General features: G+C 32.3%; 3 protein-coding genes across 5 annotated transcripts; 1 reads left to right on the top strand and 2 right to left on the bottom strand.

Annotated features, from left to right (window-relative positions):
- The first annotated feature begins 191 nt into the window (after positions 1–191).
- Positions 192–12650, top strand: LOC126852897 (calcineurin-binding protein cabin-1-like). The gene is made up of 19 exons (XM_050598179.1): positions 192–373; positions 769–2327; positions 2402–2566; positions 2640–2828; positions 2892–3035; positions 3110–3290; positions 3361–3485; positions 3585–3777; positions 3855–4008; positions 4104–4251; positions 4371–5138; positions 5220–5595; positions 5668–6555; positions 6665–6941; positions 7056–7309; positions 9138–9301; positions 9442–9712; positions 10198–10326; positions 10403–12650. Exons 1-19 carry the CDS (start codon positions 290–292, stop codon positions 12260–12262), a joined length of 7929 nt encoding a protein of 2642 aa, XP_050454136.1. The 5' UTR covers positions 192–289; the 3' UTR covers positions 12263–12650.
- On the bottom strand, positions 7367–9582 carry LOC126852902 (uncharacterized). The gene is made up of 6 exons (XM_050598187.1): positions 9453–9582; positions 8923–9016; positions 8500–8704; positions 8180–8351; positions 7883–8121; positions 7367–7806 (listed from the first exon to the last, which is right to left on the bottom strand). The coding sequence occupies exons 2-6, from the start codon at positions 8988–8990 to the stop codon at positions 7501–7503; spliced, it is 990 nt and encodes a 329-aa protein (XP_050454144.1). The 5' UTR covers positions 8991–9016; positions 9453–9582; the 3' UTR covers positions 7367–7500.
- A 1967-nt stretch (positions 12651–14617) lies between the features above and the next one.
- Positions 14618–18652, bottom strand: LOC126852901 (regucalcin-like). Of its 3 annotated transcripts, none has more exons than XM_050598184.1 (6): positions 18453–18652; positions 16019–16179; positions 15716–15925; positions 15419–15634; positions 15138–15250; positions 14618–14986 (listed from the first exon to the last, which is right to left on the bottom strand). In XM_050598184.1, exons 1-6 carry the CDS (start codon positions 18515–18517, stop codon positions 14717–14719), a joined length of 1035 nt encoding a protein of 344 aa, XP_050454141.1. In that variant the 5' UTR covers positions 18518–18652; the 3' UTR covers positions 14618–14716. The 3 variants fall into 3 exon arrangements, with proteins under 3 accessions (XP_050454141.1, XP_050454142.1, XP_050454143.1); XM_050598185.1 differs by lacking the exon at positions 18453–18652 and adding an exon at positions 16739–16950; XM_050598186.1 differs by lacking the exon at positions 18453–18652 and adding an exon at positions 16553–16571.
- Positions 18653–18856: the final 204 nt, after the last annotated feature.

Raw genomic sequence — 18856 nt, 5'->3', positions numbered from 1 at the left:
CAACTGATGAAACAGCCCTAAATTATAATTGTCATTTCAAAAAACTATATATTACATATGGAGGCAAGTTAAAATCCATTAAAAAAAAAAACCAACCGCCATCTAATCGAATTATCTCCAACGATCTCCGTCTCCAACCAGCTGATGATGCTCAACGATCTTGTCACCTAGAACGCGCGGCTTTCATCGTGATATGTGATATGGCGGCGTGTTAAAAAACCGGCGTCTGTGTGCTTTTGTTGACGTTTTTGTATGGCATTGATATCGCGCGAGAATCTTTCAGCAGAGGATGATTAAAATATCGGCGCTTAACGAGGAGTCGAGCGAGGAGAGCGAGGAGGAGGATGTACCCACGATCACGAAGGAAGCGCAAGTATGAGAAATGTCTATGCTCTGTTTACATTCGCGGATAACCTCAAAACCATTAGTGACATTTCGTGCAATTTCCAATGTTTAACGTCATTATTATAACGTAGAAAAAAAAAATTTATTTTTCTGATACATTTCTATGTGAGATTTATTTATTCAATGTGACTAATGATTATTTAGAGAGTCAAATTGATTGGCAATCGAGTACGTAGGAATCTGCATCTGTCTTCTACATTCGGTGCACGTGATTTATATTTTTATTTTAGCCGTCTGTTTTTAATATTGAAGTTTATATATAAATAAAAAGTTACGGATTATAAAAGCATTGGGTGTTAAATTAAAAGTTGAAGAGGAAATGTACTTGATGCATATATTAAAACGCCAATTAATTTATTCCAGGAACAAATAGCATTAACGGAATACAACAAAGCTTTGGACTTGTTAAAGAAGGATAAACGAGAAGAGGCGTTAGTTATTTTTAAGGATCTTTTGGAAACTGAATTGCTGGATGAAGTGGAGAAGCCTGAAGTGCCGGATGGCAGGTCAAGACCAATGTTGTCGTTGAAATATTCCTGCTTCAAGAATATTGGCGCCATTCAAACGGCATGTGGGAATTACAAGGATGCTATCGAGAACTATTGGGAAGCTGCAAACTTGGATGGTTCAGATGTAATGCTGTGGTATAGGATTGGTACATTAGCTATGAAGATTTCTAATTTAGAATTAGCTTGTTCATCCTTTAAGCAGGGTTTAAAGTGCAATTCCAATCACTGGCCTTGCCTGGATAATTTAATAACTGCCTTATATGCTGTTCCTGATTATATGAACTGTCTGTTGTATATTTCTGTGGCATTGGAAATGGATCCTAATTATGTGAAGGGTCTGGCATTTCGCGATAGGATATTTAAAGACATCCCGTGCATGGAAGAATGTTATAAATTGTACAATAGCGATTGGCAATTAGATCCACCTTTGTATACTGAATATGATCATGTATTAGGTGATAAATTATTAACAGAGGCAAGAGAAGTTTCCGCAAAATGGGCAGAGGTTTGTAAAGTAGAGTTTATGCCAAAACCATTACCAGAATTGACATTGAGAATGCCTTTAATAAATTATACATGGCTTGCTCTTGGAGAAAGTCTACTAGACATGCATAGATATATCACTGAAAATGATTTGAACTTTGTCAGTAGAATTGTATTATTGGTTCGAAAGCCCGATGACAAATGTGTAACAGCTAATAAAGAGTGTGAGATTGAAGAAATTAACATTATGGAAATAGATCGGCAGAAAGTAAATGATCCAACTTTGAATGAAGAAAATGATATTGGCAAATCTGTTAAGATTGAGACGGAAGATTGCGAGATATCGAACGACAATCAGGCTTTCAATACAGCTTCGGATACCGCGATGGAGGTTGAAACAGAGGACGATAAAAAATCTTGTTCGACCGATGTGCAAATAATTGAAGATGAAGATCCACTGAGAATGTCCGACACAGACGGTCTGCAATGTGAAGAACAAAGCGAAACCAAGAACATGGATTCAGAGGAACAAATGCAATCCGAAATGGACATGAATATCGATAAATTAGAGAATGACAAAGTCACAGATGATGTTTACAGTACGGATAATGGAACACCCAATGAGAAATCTAGCGACAAAGAAAGCGAAAAGTCGAGCGATGATAAAGTTTCTGATAAGGGAACCGAGAAAGCAAGCGACGCGAGGTGTAAGACAGACGATAAAACTCACTCTGAGAAAACTGATGGAAAAGAGGAGGGACAGAAGGTGAAGAAAAGGCGCAGAAGCGCGCTATGCTTTCTGCAGCAATGGGCTTGGAGCTGCAACATGAGACGATCTGCGAGAGTCAGAGGTTCAAACAGACGGGAAGCAGAGAGGGACGATGTTCAATTGGAGGAAGCACTTAGAAGATTATTTCCTAATACTTTATTGTATGCATATATATATTGTATGATTTTGAGATCTAAATTTTCTATAATTATGGAGATATAATTTCTTTCTACAGACCCGATACAGTAAGATTGACTAAAGATGATGTCACTAAAAATCTCGACGAATCTATGGACACGATGGATATGTACCAGTTATTTACGAATCAAGAGAATAATACCACTAATATGGAAATCCTCAAGAGTTCAGAAAGTTCAAAATCACCAAGTCCTGACTCAAGGTGCTCTATAGTTTAGTTTTTGCTCGGAAATATAATAGAAAATGTTATTAATCCTTGATCTTATGTTGCACAGTCAACAGCAAAAATACTTTGGGACAGAGGCAGAAATTGCTGATGTGGACGCATTTATAAATCAGCATAGCGGTAAAAGTAATTTAATGATAATTATCGCGAAATTTACAGAATTTCTATGTACCAAATGGAATCAGATGTGGCCGAAAGGAATGTCAGATGTTTATCTACAGGCATATGTTTTTATGAGGTAAATATGCATAAGGATTATTTACTGTACAGGTAAAAATCTGAATTAATCAATCTTATTTAGGCAACATATTCCACATTTGTCACCATTCGATGAAGATGTCAATGATAAGATTCTAAAGCTGGATACTGAAATGACACTGCTATTTGGAGAGCTTCATACAGATAGATGGCTGGATAATAAACCTGATACTTTGCCAAATCCTACGTAAATCTTCAATAATCTTATCTTTACAATTTCATATTACTCATAAAGCTCCTGGCATGAAATTGTTATTGCAGATTGGATAAACTTGGCACTGGGATGCCAGCAGAAGAATTAGGACATATAATATTTACAAGCGTTCGACAAGATCTCTTAAATGATGAAAACTTATACATTTTATTGAGAATTCTATGGCTTAAAGCTAGCATCTTTTTGTGTCAAGGTGATATAGACATAGTCATAGAGACGCTAGAGCTGGTAAGAAATTTTTGTTCAATATTGAGAAGAAATGATATATTATTATAAACTATAAAGTATAAATGTTTAGTTGTTGAATCGTCTGCAAGAGATGGAAAGTAAAAGCCCAAGTCCATGTATTAGGCTATTAAATTGTAAAAATAATTCTCAAATCAGTGCCAAACTCGTAAAAAGAAAACTCACATCAATTCAGAGGTATATTTTCAATCTTGATATTCTCTAATATAATATTTATTAGTCAAGATATTGATGACATTAAATTTAGATATTATAATTTAACTTGTAATCATTTAGGGGTCAAAAATTAGGCGAAATTCAACATTTATATGATGAAAAGAAATATGCAGAACTATCTTACATACTGCAGGATACTTTCAAATTTGCCAAACAGAGGCACAAATTGTTGATAACCAATGAAAACATCGTCGACAGAGTTCGACAATTAACCATGTTACTCGACAGCTTATGGCAACTTCAACAGTATGAGGTAACACTTGTTACTGGCATTAATAACAAATATAATATATGTAAGAAAATATTAAACTTTTGATAATATACTTTTAGGAATGTTATGTCTGGGCAGAAGCTTGTCTCAATGAATCATGGCAAAATTATTTGACTTCGTCTGATGAAGCTGAACAAAAGAAATGGACAAGTTCTATTGTAATGGCACTTGAAAAATTGGAAGCTTGTACGATCGAAGTTAGTGTATTCATTGGTAAGAATACATTACAAAGTACATTATAAAATACATTATATAAGAAACTCTTGCAATATAATATTCTTTTATAAATTTTTATATTGTAATTTCAGTAAAATATCTGCTGGAGTCTCGTCTGTCGAGATTGGTGCAGAATTTAGTTCACATTGTTTGTCATCAATTAGATGTACCAGAAAATGCTGTTGAAATGCCATTGGAGACTGTTCTACCCTGGATCCTATTACATTATATTCTGCAATAGTAAGTTTGTATTGTGTTTGTGCAATATACACACCACATACAAACACACATAGCATATTCATGTACATATATGCATAGATTATTATATATTGTAATGTGAAATTTTCATATGTTAATAGTGAAGAAGATAAAGAAAGAGCAAAGGTTGAATCCCCTTACAAAAATAAATTGCACAGTTCTCATCACTCTGAATCAGATGACGAGGACGATGGCATTCCACCATCCATCATGATTCTGTTTACCGCCCACGAATTTATTGGCAGACATTCTTGGTGTTGCTTCAACGAGGCAAAACTCTTATTCTTTATCATGAATCTTATTATACCACAGCTCGAAACTCCCTTGTACGCTTCCATAAAAAACAGACTCACGAAATATCTGGAACAGATATTTTTCTGTTTGTACGGTCATCCAAACAGGGTCAACAAAATACGTCCAAAGAATCTACAAGACCACATGGTGCCGCAGATGGAATTAACTTGGGAAGGAGCACAGTTGCTATTCGATTTTTACAAACCAAAGCAGTTTCCCAGTTTTCAGTGTCCCCGCCCTTCCTCAATCAGCATGGATACGGAAATACTGTTTAAGAGAATAATCAGATTAGTTCCACGCGAGAGCGATCCGAATCAAATAGTAGACGAGATGACAACGTACATAATCGGTGCACGAGATAAAATGCCGAGCGTGGTGAAACCTCTACCACATGCGATATCCACAATTTATTATTTACTAGGTGATTTTTATTTCAAGAACAACAAATGGGAGCATGCTTGCCGATATTATTTACTAGATCTGTGTTTATGTCCGAGGGGATTAAATTCGTGGGCAGGTCTAGCTATGGCGACAGGCAGTATAATAGAAAATTGGTTAAACAATTACAGACCTATGTAAGTATCATTTTTTTTTCCTTAATTTTATTTCTCTGTATCATTTACCTGTATTATATGTATGTTTCTTATCACATTTAGAGGAAAAGATAAGTTTCTCAATAAGGCAAAAATGGCACAGTCGAGTTATCAACACGCTATTGAATTGGCGCCTGGCCATTCTGTCATTTGGACAGAGTATGGGAATTTCGTTTATATAGTTCATTCATTTTGTTCGCGATTGCTCAAGCAAGAGACCGACACGTTAAGCATGGAGAGATTCGAAATTTTGGAAACCAGAAAGGAGGAGATGCTAGAGATTGCGGATCAGTGCTTTGAGTCTGCCAATCGAATATGTCAAACTATCGAGGAACCGACTATACAGCACGACGAAAGATGGCTTTATCAATATATGCTCGGTAAAGTCGCGGAAAAGAAAAATCAAGATCCTCCCATATTTTTGGAACATTATGCAAAGGTCAGTTATCTTGTCTACTATACTATTTTCTTTTTTTACCAATATAATTTTGACATTAATATTTACTTTTAGGCTAGTGAATTATTATACGAAAATAATGCTCAATATCCGCGCAGAATAAGCCACAAGAGTCCACAGAATTTATCTATAGAAGCACTAGAAGTTCATTACCGTATTCATGCGAGTATACTAAAATATTTGGAGCAACATGAGGGTAAACCACTGAAAAAATCGTTAGGTCAGTTGTTTAAGTGGCATCTTAAAAATTGTTCCGAAGGACCTTTTATGAAGTATCAGTCTAAACTTAATGAAAAGAAGAGAGAGGAGAACGTCGATGTTGAAAAAAATATTTCGAAGGAAACCGATAGTGCAATGGATGCGGATAAGAATGTACGTAATGTTACGGTATGTCGACGCTCAAATAGTATTGAAGAAATAGAAATAATAGATAGATCGAATAAAATCTCTGACGTTAAGACGGAGATGGGAAAGTCTGAAAGCCGCAAGAGACTTCCCGATGAACTGTCACATGACAATACAAAAAAAATAAAATTAAGTAACATTTCACATTTACAATTGATGCAAGATGTCGTAGCCTTAATAGATGATTTAATTACCAAAGTTTGTGATATGGCATCCCGAAAGGAAAAAACGAGCGACGACGTGATGATTGTGTCTAGTGATGAAAGTAACGAACTGAAATTGCAAAAGAAGAAGCTGGAAAATAAGAATGGTGATAAAACAAAATTGCAGATAAAAACAGAAGAGAATAAGAAAATTTCAGTAAATATATTAACAGCTGATCCTGAACGAAAGACTGAAAACGTACAAGATTTAATGGATGCTCTTATGAAACAGGCAATGGAAATTAGCCAGGAAACTCAGCAATCTTCCGCGGATGATGAGGACACTAGAAGATTCGATGGCAAATGGTTGCAGAACGAAGACTTGCAAACTACTGTACGTTTATCTAATCTTATTTTTTCCTTTTTTTTTTTAAATATGCTTTACTAATATGTAAGTGTTTGAAATCAATGGATACAAGCATTATTATGACATTATCTGGCAGGGAAAAGATAATAAAGATAAGATAGAAGAGAAAAGGAAAACACAAACCAATGCAAATGAAGAAATGACTTTGAGCAGAAGAGGTTCTCAAGAAAGCACCACAACAACACAAACTACAACTACAACTACAGAGACAAATAATTCGAGTTCCAGTAGTAGTGAAGAATCTAGCAGTAGCGATGATAGTTCTGATAGCGACAGTTCTAGCGATAGCGACACTGAATCTATCGACAGTGATGCAGAAAAGAAAAAGAAAGATTCTGCCAATGTAGACAATGGTAAATTATATACTATTGCTTTTTCATTATTACCTTTTATTATAGCTACTATAATATTTTATTAAAGTACAAAAAAGAAATTTCCTTATATTGTGTTGGTATTTTAATTTCTAGAGGAACATATGCCGGAAGAAGAAGTAGCGACATTAATTGCGTATTGTCTAGCTGGTTTAGAACAATGTATATTAAGATTCGCTGAACATCACAAGTCCTTTTATAGACTCGCACACTTTTTTTTTAATAATAAGAAGGCAAAAGATATCGTGAAATGCAAGGATCTCTTGTTAAGGACATACAGTTGTCAATTCTATTCTGGACAAACCTTTCAAGGTCTTTTCGCTGAGAGAAGAAGTACCAACTTTTTTAATGTAAGTACATACACGCGCGCGCGCGCGCGCACACACACACACACACACACACACACACACACACACACATATATATATATATTATTAACAGTATATTAAATATAATGAATAATATAATATATGAATGTATATAATACAAAATTAAAAATAAATTTAGCATAACAATAATTCCACAATTTAAATCAATATTATTAAGAAAGATATTCTAATAGAAGATTTTTAAACATAGTTACATTAACATTTTGTATAATTTCTGCATTTGATACTTGATTATTATCCATATCTTTCACAACTGAACCTCTTGCATCACCAACAATTACCGGTCTTAAATAAGTTTTACAACATTCCGTTATTATTTCCGGTTGTAACGCACTTGCCATAGCGATCCCGTCTGCTGGTTCCCACATCTCGGTTTTTTCCAAACCGATTCTTTCAACTTGATATAAAAAGTTTGCAATAGAAACATCTAGATTACTATAAATGTTTCTATATTCTTCCTGCATATTAAATAATATTCTATGATTTATAGATCAATGTAACTTATGTATGGTTGCATAAATATTATGACATTACTTTTGAAATAGAATTAGTGTATACTGTGTCTGACGGTAGAATAATACTAGGTTTATTGGTGTTATTCAATGCAATCAAATCACTTTCTGGATCGTTTTTAAAATTAAATTCAATTTTATTACTGTCAACGCTCGATCCCATTATGACATGCTGCTTTACTAAATGCAGAAAATTAGGTTCCAACGCGATTGCTATAGCAATTGTTGTCAGAGGTCCAAGAGTAACTATAGTTATTTCACCTACAAAAATTATAAACGAATTGAATATTTATATTAAAACATATATATGTATACATACCTGGATATTGCTTCACTAATTCTACAAGTAATACAGAAGCGTGTTTTGATTTGTCCACCTTTGCAGTTATTGTTTTAGTAAAATTAAAATCTCCAAATCCATCCTTGCCAAAGTAATCAGTACTTTCATACATATTTATCAATGGTTTTTGGGCACCACTGTACACAGGTATCTAAAATTTTGGCAAGAAATAATTATGATAATATCATGATATTATAATAATCATTAACACACATTGTGATAATGAAATCTTTGAATTATTTAAATTGTAAAAATTCGAATAAATGTAAGTCAACAGTCTTTAATCATCAAGTACTTACATCACTTCTATTGGCAATTGTTAAAGTTTTTAATACGTTCTGTTCTACGTTATTCAAGTATGTGTTACCATATGTAGCAGTTATAGCTAGAATTTCGATGTCGTGTGTTTTGGTCTCATACAGAAGAGCCAACATTATTGCTAGAGCATCATCTGCTCCAGCATCTGTATCTATTATCATCTTTCTAGGCGTAGTATTACAATACCTTTGATAATTTTAAAGAAATTATTCTTTTATCATATTTTTTGACATGGAATTATTCTATGTATATTTCTAATATTATTTTATTATATAAATATATTATAGATAAGTAATATTTTTTATTTTCAAAAAGTCAAAAAATTTTTAGGATGATATGATTGAACTATTTTTTTATTTCATTATTTGTAATAGATAATGATGATAATCATTATTAATTACTACCTAGTGATAAGACAGAGTAGATATAACAGTATCAAAATCACTGATGATATACCATGAATTAGAGCCATTTTCCTTGATTATCTTGATAAGTAATCTGTAATTGTAATATATGAAATTAACATGCAAAACTATTGGAGCAAACGTTTCTATTTTGTGTCATCGAATTATGTGATGTTAATTGATGTATAGGCGTTCTAATATTATGTGATTTCTAGGGAGTATGGCATATACCGATCAATGAAATTGATAGACCCGGAAGTTTTGCCTCACACATGTCAAAATGCGTGACTCTACTCATGCAGGTATTAAAGGAAAGTAACGATAGTCGAATGTTGATGCAATTGTGCATACAGCTTGGAAAAATTCCAGATTCGGACAAGTAAGATCAAAATCAAATAAAAGATTAATTGTATAAATATCATTTATTCTTTTTATTTTCTTTTCTCTTAAAAAATTAACAAATTTCTTATGCAAAAACTTAAATAATATGAAAAAAACTAATATTGCTTTTTTCTTTAGAAAATACTTACGTGATTCCGAGAGAGAGCAATTGTCGCGACAAGCTTTGACACTTTGTCAACAATCACTCAGAAGCAGAATTCAGGCAATGGGCTCAGTAAACACGATCGACAGCGTCCACCTTATTAGAACAGATGCCAGAACACAAGTACTGCTTGATGTGTATGAAATATATCAACTTGTACAAAAGCATCTTCAGGGTAAAGAGTCGACTATACAAATATTTGCGACATTATTGACGGATACTTATAAAATGTACATAGGAAATAAAGTAAGTATACATAAAACTACTAAATAATTAGACTATAGAAATTAATTCTATTCGCGCGTGATTGCATTTTGCATATATTTTTTGAACAAGCAAACTTGTATGTATATATCTTCTCTTTTGTCTTATCTTTTATTGGATTTCTTGTATCTTATCAGATTGTTGCACACTTGTGTGTGATTATGAAAATTAAATTAGGTTTATGAGCAAAATAAAACATTTTTATAGTGATAAAAGATTATCTCACATAAAAGTATTTTAAAATAGAAATGAATCTTTTTATATGGAAAAAAATTTTTTACATTTTTTTTTTATAAAACATTATTACTTTATATTAAAAAAACACTTTTTGAGAGGATTGAGAAGCGAGTTAAATAATTAAAGCTATTTCTTAAAAATCATTATCTTTTTTATTCAGATTTAAGATATTTGATAACAATTGCAATAATTTCAAATATCAGTACAATCATTTTTGCATTGTTTTTTAGACTCTGGAGGGAAATGTCCTGGATATCGCTATCAAATGTTGTCAACGACAAATACAAGCGAACAAGCTTGCATCGATTAATAACAGCAATAGCAATGTGCAACCTCAAGTCACTTCTACGTCTATTCCGGTAAGTGAATTTCTTCACCATTACTGTTGAAAGGTATGATGATCAATATCTCAAAAACGACTTTGTTATCTTATAGGCACCCACACCACAGATGCCAGTTAACTCAACATCACCGCAAACTTTGCAAAATCGCAAACCACATAGGAATCTAATATCCACTGGACGTCCGAGGGGACGTCCGCCTAACGCTAACAAGTATCTGCAGCATGCTATGCAGCAGGGCGGCAATGTGATGAATCAATTCGGTTCCAAGAGTAACTTTACGAGTTTTATGGGCGCATCTGGGTCAAATCGTTCCATGATAAACCCTTATTTCATGAATCCTCTAGTCGATGCGAACATGCTATCGGCTATACTGGCCAGCGGATTGGGCGCTAATATGATGGATCCCTTATCGGCTATGAGCTATTTGAACCAAGTAGGAAGCTATCAAGATATTCTCAGACAGTATCAGAACAATCTATCGTCACTAAACAATCTCGCCAGTGGTTTAAACAACCCAGGTACTATAACTGCTAGCATCAGTAATGTCTCGACGATAAGTACATCAAGCTGCAATGTCAATACTTCAAGTACTATCGGTAATTTAGGTAATTTGAAAGGATCTTTAGACTCTATGACAGTGCAACAATTGTTAAGTTTGAGCAATTCTACGGCGTCAACATCACGACCCATGTACCATCAAGCGACGGCCAAAACCAGCACAACTATGTCGATAACGAAGGATCGACCTAATATATCCATAACGCCGGTGAGCCAGCAACAACAACAGCAGCAGCCATCATCTCATCACAAGACGAAGCCTAGCGGCAAGCAGCCGAGCTTGCAGACCGACCCCGCCGCGACGTTGCATCCCGTCCACATTCCGAAATCACTCCAAATATCGCCGACAAAACCGATGTTACATTCGGCAAATGCGACGGCAACAGCAGCAGCACAAATGTCCCTGCTCAAGCCATCCATCATTCAGCAAGTGAAAAGCAGCCCGCCGAAGCAAATAAGTGCACCGCAGATACGCGTGTCGAAATCGTTAACCGAGCCGCAGCCTGCGCACAACAACTCATCACTATCGCATTCGCCTTTGAAGAACAATAACGGCGGCGGTGGTGTTGTGACGACGAATCCACAAATTGCCCATGCATCCATGGGAGCACCGATTATGAAACAACAGCAGGCACTGCCCGTGAACTTACCCATGAACGTGTCGCGATCTGGCACGTCGCTACAACACAAATTATTGTCAAAGAAAAATTGCCAACGATCTTACTCGAATTTGCAAACGAATGTACAGAATGTGCATCCCAACGTGAGAAAAACGGCAAAGACAGTGACGGCGGCAGCCGCGAAAACTTCTACGGCGATGCCTGTGTCAATGCCTGGCAATTTTCCAAGTATATTAAACGCGATACCGTCAGGAAATTCCACTACGATGTCGCAATCGCCTTTTATACCACCGGACTTGAGCGGCATCTCAGTGAGTCCTGTCGTCGCTCCGCAATCTAGCAGTATCAAGAGTGTCGCAAGCGTCAAGTATCACAGCTACAAGAAACCATCTGCCGGCAACAAGTCGACGAAACCGTCAACAGCGGCGATGGATGTACCGTCGAGCTCGCTATCGAGTTCGGCTTCCTTTCCTCAGAGTAGCACGGTTGAGACACTCTCGATGTTATCACAATTGCAACAGCATTCGCATCTGGAGATAATACCACAGCAAAAGCCGTCGCAGTTAAAGCCCAGTCTAGATTACTCGAAAAATCTCTCGACCCTGAGTGTAGTGCCGCAAAAAGTGACCGCGGAAACATCTAGACCGTCGACGATCGCCGACTGTATGTCCGTGTACGATATATCGAGAGGAAAATCCACTAATATATCGAATAAAAAGACACAGGATAAACTCATTAATGATAGTGTCGAAATTATAACACTGGACGATTAAGAGTCGCCGTAACGGAGTGTAGGCTCACTTTAACATAATTATGTATAACATAATTTTTTTTTTCAAGAAAAACGTAAGTAATTGCTGAGCTGAAAGTAAGTAAACGCTGATCGCTAACTTTTTATATTGGTATGAAAAAGTCATATTATTTACGCAACAATAATAACATTACAAGGGAAAATAACATATTTATTAAATAGTTTTGGTGGGTTAGTCTCTTGGTATGTTTGCGTGTTTCGTATATGAAAATCTCGAGCCATCAAATTGAACTATAAATCAATTATATAAATTGTTCAAAAAATTCCAATGCAATGAGTTGATGTGGCTAATTTATACAAACGATTTGTTTTTTCTTAGATTTGTTATATTAAAATAGTAAATATTATATAGTCATATATATATATATATATATATATATATATATATATATATGTATATATATGTATATATATATATATATGTATATATATATATGTATCATATATATACATATATATATCATATATATATCATATATATATACATATATATATCATATATATATATATATATATATATATATATATATATATATATATATATATATATCATGTATATGATATGTATGTATGTATGTATGTATGTATGTATGTATGTATGTATGTATGTATGTATGTATGTATGTATGTATGTATGTATGTATGTATGTATGTATGATGTATGTATGTATGTATGTATGTATGTATGTGTCATGTATGTATGTATGTATGTATGATGTATGTATGTATGTATGTACGTATGTACTGTATATGTATGTATGTATGTATGTATGTATGTATGTATGTACGTATGTATGTCATGTAATGTACGTATGTATGTACGTATGCGTATGTACGTACTGTATGTGCGTATGCATTGCATGTGCGTGTAATGTGTATGCGTATGTACGCGTATGTACGTATGTAATATGTACATCTGTATATACTATGTACATATGTATGCAGTATGTATCTATGTATGTATGTCACGCTATATATGCATGTGTATGTGTATGTATGTATGTATGTATGTATGTGTGTATGTATGTACGTATGCTATGTATGTATGTGTGTATATGTATGTATGTATGTATGTATGTATGTATGCATAGTATGTATGTATGTATGTATGTATGTGTATGTGCAATGTGTGTATGTATGTATGTGTACATGTATGTATGTGTATGTATGTATGTATGTTATGTAATGTATGTAATGTATGTGTCATGTATGTATGTATGTATGTATGTATGTATGTATGTATGCTTTATGTAATGTATGTATGTATCGTCATATGTATGTATGTATGTATGTATGTATGTATGTATGTATGTATGTATGTATGTATGTATGTATGTATGTATGTATGTATGTATGTATGTATGTATGTATGTATGTGTATATATATATATATATATGTATGTATGTATGTATGTATGTATGTATGCATGTATGTATGTATGTATGTATGTATGTATGTATGTATGTATGTATGTATGTACATATGTATGCATACACATATATACTATAAGAGATTACTTCTTCTTTTTGTATATATAAATTTTATACTTCTTTATCGCGAAAAAAAAAAGAATTCTATTGGTTGCGATACAAAGATAACATTTGATTATTTGTCTTACCTTTTAAATAATTTTTTTTATTATAAAAATTTTCTACATTATAAAAATAATGTAGAAAAATTCTCAAGAAACAAATTTATGTATTAAAACATCTTTTTATTTCTATGATTATTTTACGATTTTCAAAAAAGTGTATATAAACTTTATTATTTCACAATTCTATTGATATATTAAACTTGTATAAATAGTTTAAAAGATTTTATGTTATTAAATTACAAAGTTATAATCATATATAGATATTTCTTTCATTAATTATTTAAAAATAACACTAATTATTTCATGTATTTATTTAATTTTTTTGTATGTCATATTAAATACTAACAAAAAAACGTATTATTTTCTCAATAATTCTACTAAAGCACATTTTTGGATAAAGAGACATTATTTTTCTACCACATACATTTGATAACAATAGAACTTTCTTCTACATATTCATACAAAACCGAATGTAATTAGCTTTAGTAAGCCTAAATGTTTTCTAAAATTTGTAATTCCTCTCTTGTATTAAAGGAACATCCAAAATTAAGAATTATTGATTTCTCTTTGTTTCACAGTGTTTACTAACTTTAAATAATAAATCACATTTTATATTTTTTAGGATCATCACAATAAGATAATAGCTTTTAATAATTAATAATTATATATTCTAAAAGATACTTCTTATACAATTTTCTTTAAAATAAGAAGATATGAAAAAGTATTTTTTACAGAAGCAGTACTTGAACGTTTTTATTTAACATACAGTATTTAAAAATATATGTAAGTGTATAAGTTTTCATGAGAAGTAAAACATGTTTTCATACATCTGTCTTTTCCTCATCTGATTGTTTTCGTCCATTCAGCATAAACGAATTTGCAATATTTCCATAAACTCCCAAACCCTTTACTGCAAACACGGAGCCAGCATAGGGAGTCTTCTTTCGCTGTTCGGCACTTAAATTATGGCCCGCGGTAGTCACATAGAGAATATCGAGAAGCGGACCACCAAAGGTGACACTAGTTACATTTTCAGCTGGAATCTTAACTTTTTTCAACAATTTTTGTGTTTTTGGATTCACATGGATGACCTAGATAAAATATTTACAGTTACTATATTTTAATATAATTTTTAATATAAGATTTCATATATTGCATGTATGTAGTTGATTAGTTGTCAAATTTATTTATATATTTATTTAAATAATCAAAACAAAGTTTTGAAATAATAAATAATATTACATGATGTCCCCCATATACTGCTATCCAAAGATTGCCATCTGTATCTATGGTCATTCCATCAGGAACTCCTTCCATATTAATCTTATTCAGGTCAAATACAATCCTCTTATTAGCTAAAAATATAGAAACTATACACACATAATTCTTGAAAAAAAATTTCTCTTGGATATATATATATATACTTTAATATTTTTCATAATTCAATTTTCGGTTATATATAATTTATACTTGTGCATTTTTCTATAATGTAATTTTAATTGGAAAATGTTATCAAGGCTTACAGATTGTCCCATTATTTGGATCATAATCATATGCTGCAATCTGACGTGTAGGTGAATCAATATAATAGAAAGTGTTGTCTTCAATATTCCATACCAATCCATTACTTATCGTAACAGGACTTATTTCCTTTTTAGGTTCTAATGTATCATCAATGCGATATAATGATCCCCGCTTAGGAGGTACATCTCCATTAACTTTTTCATTTCCCATAGTACCTATTGGTAATGTAATTAATACATAGTGAATAATTATTGCATAAAAAATATACATTTATAAAATATATATTTTTAATTTACCAATCCAGAATCTTCCAGATGAATCTACTTTTCCATCATTGACTCTTGTATCACTAGAAGAAGATTCAATAGAAGTCAGTACTTTGAATGGCACCTTCTTTGTATCTACATCTCCTTCCCAGGTGACAAGAATAAGATCTTTTCCAGAACCTACTGCGAGTTCATCAGACGTATCATCTACAGGTACAACAACACCAACAGGTCCATGTTCTAAAGAAATATTCAAGAAATATTATTTGATGTGTTATATAAATACAGTGAGTTAGGTAATAATGATACTTATAAAAAAAAATTAAAACTTGCCTACGTAAGCACTGGTTACAACACCTGTCGCAGTGTCCAGTCTACGTATGTATTGGTTATATATATCAACAAAGTACAATTTTTGAGTCCGATGCTCCCAATGAGGACCTTCAGAAAGGCCATAAGGTTCGGTCACTTTCTCTACTGTCACAAGAGCTTCCCTATAAATAAATAATAATACATCGCATTGTACATCAAGTAAAACTTAAAAATCAATTATTTGCAACTGCAGCTTAAGAAGATGCATTTACTTTGTATAATATTATATATCTGATTTTCATTTATCATCTCATCATTTTTTCTTTTTTAACTTTAATTAACAATTTAATTTTGTTGTATCAAATCATTCGAGTTACTGAAAATGTTTTTGTTGTATATATTGATATAAATGGAAAATTGTAGAGTGATTTTGATTGACATGATGCACATTAAATTTTTATAACACAAGCAAAATATATAAGAAAATAAAGACAAGACTTGTTTTTTTTTAAATTGCATTTGCATCTTCTACATTATATATATAAGAGATATTACATTTTTTTAAAAAAAGAGAAAAAAAAAGGAGGGGAAATTGCGAAAAAGCGCAATTGTGAAAAGAATAAATCTGTGCCTATACGAATATTTTGTGCCGCAAACACTTTACACTTTTATTTTCTCGCTTCTTACTTATTGCGGAAAAAAGGTGTAGAAAGCGCATGAATTATGTAAAAAATTATTTACGTTGTCATTATGTTTGAGAGAAATCAGTTGCGAAAGGAATCGAAAATCAAATTGTCGGCGAAAAAGCGATGAGCCGCGATTGGATGCGAATGAACGAGTATTCAGAACAAACAGCTGATGAATTATTTTAACTCGCGAGCACCAGGACGGGAACAATTGCTCCGATTGCTTGAATAAAGTGTTGATTATCCCGACGATCACGGTACTGCATGCCAGGGACCACGGACACAGTTATTTAATAAACACTGATAAAGCTGTATGTATGATAAACTGATATGTATTATTTCAAATCGAAGAATTATCGATGATTGCGTTACATTACATTTCAAAACTTTGTAAAAATTCATTTATAAATAGCAGCAATATACATCGTATATAAATCATAACATTTCGAAATAAATATTAGATAAATTGTGAGAAATTCGTAATGCGGAATATTTTCCAAAGTTGAAAATCTTGTCAAAATAAATAAAGAAATCGCTTAAAAATTGAATATACATAATACAATAATAATACCATCTTTTTATATTAATATAATATATTAATATAATTATATTAATATAATTTAATTCTTTTTTCTTAGATGAAACAATGTATATTATTTTGATATTATAATATTCAAAAAAAATACACTAATATAACACTCTTTTTTACATCAGATACACAAAATATTTTAAGATATTTCTTGCAATAATATGTAGCAGTGACATTAAAAATATTAAATTTATAAATTACAGGATACAGATATATAGATGTTATATGGAATGTGGACGTCAAATATTGTGCCCAGCAAATAACAATGAGTTATTAACATTTTTGATTGAATATTGGGTATAAATAGCGGTGCTTTTATGCAGGTAAAAGAAATAGAAAGCTGAAGAAAAGGCGTGCAAAAAGAGATTATCTCTATCATCTGTTCTCTATTTTTTGTCTTTATCAATTAAACACACAACTAAAAATTAAAAAATTTGCAAGTCATTCGAGAAAAATTACGCGAGCTTTCAACGAGATTTTTTTGATATCAAGTAGTAATTTGCTTGATTATGTCGCGGTTTGCTTAGTTATGTTGCAATATAGATTTTTGCAAAATCTATTTGTGAGATATGATAGGAATGTAAATATTTTTTGATAATGTTTATCTCACACATGCACACACATTGTTGTTAATAAAAGTTATAAATTAAGTGATTTAATTTAATCGATTTTTATAATCAAAGTTTAACCGATTATCGATCTTTCTCTCTTTCATTTTCTCGCTAACTATCAGTTAAAAAAGACAGATAACAATTAAAATTTAATTATCTAATTTATCTTATCTATTGTAATCTTCTGAAAATATTTTTATCTATATTTAACTAGTAGTCTAGTAAACACAATCTATAAACAGTACTTTGATAAAGTGATTTTCTTTCAAATTCAGATTTTCTTGCAACTCATTTTTATCTGATAATTTCTGGATTTCTAGGACTTCTTTTATTACTATACTCACTACAAACACGAACGTACATCACGACGCTATTGTGTATTATTTCTAATGTTTAATCAAAAAAATTAAATATTTACTTGTACAAATTTGTTTTTGTTTTTCATTATTTTGATAGTAAACGAAATATTACTTTATATACGCGGTGCGTTATGTTGCTTGTGCCGACTGTTTTTATTAAAAATGCGTACGCGATGCATCGATTTATGGAAACCATGTCCTTTCACTTACTCGCTATGAACGAGACCGACGAGAACGCATGTCAAGGACACGTATTTACAGATTATACTTCTCATGACACTCTATGTATCTTGTCGTACTATTCTAATTCGAAGGTGTAATGCTTCGTCTTTCAAGATAAACTTTGAAAGAGTGAGTAAAACGCACTGGCTTATATATATGGACGTTCCCACCTTTACCGATTTGATCGAAATCTGCGAGGGGAGTTTCACTTTTTAATGATAATACATTTCGGTGTTAGATAGTATCGTTTGACGTAAATTTATTGATATAAATTATTTTATTCCGCCTTTCTGACAATAATTTGCAAAATTAAATTGCGTGAGTCGCGTAATTTAATGCATGAAAATGTAGAATAGTTTTTAACGCGATCGATATTACTTACGATAATAATC

This window comes from Cataglyphis hispanica, chromosome 11, assembly GCF_021464435.1.
Source record: "Cataglyphis hispanica isolate Lineage 1 chromosome 11, ULB_Chis1_1.0, whole genome shotgun sequence".
NCBI lineage: Eukaryota > Metazoa > Arthropoda > Insecta > Hymenoptera > Formicidae > Cataglyphis > Cataglyphis hispanica.
The sequence above is the reverse complement of the archived record's forward strand: the minus strand, read 5'-3'. Positions and strand labels throughout refer to the sequence as shown.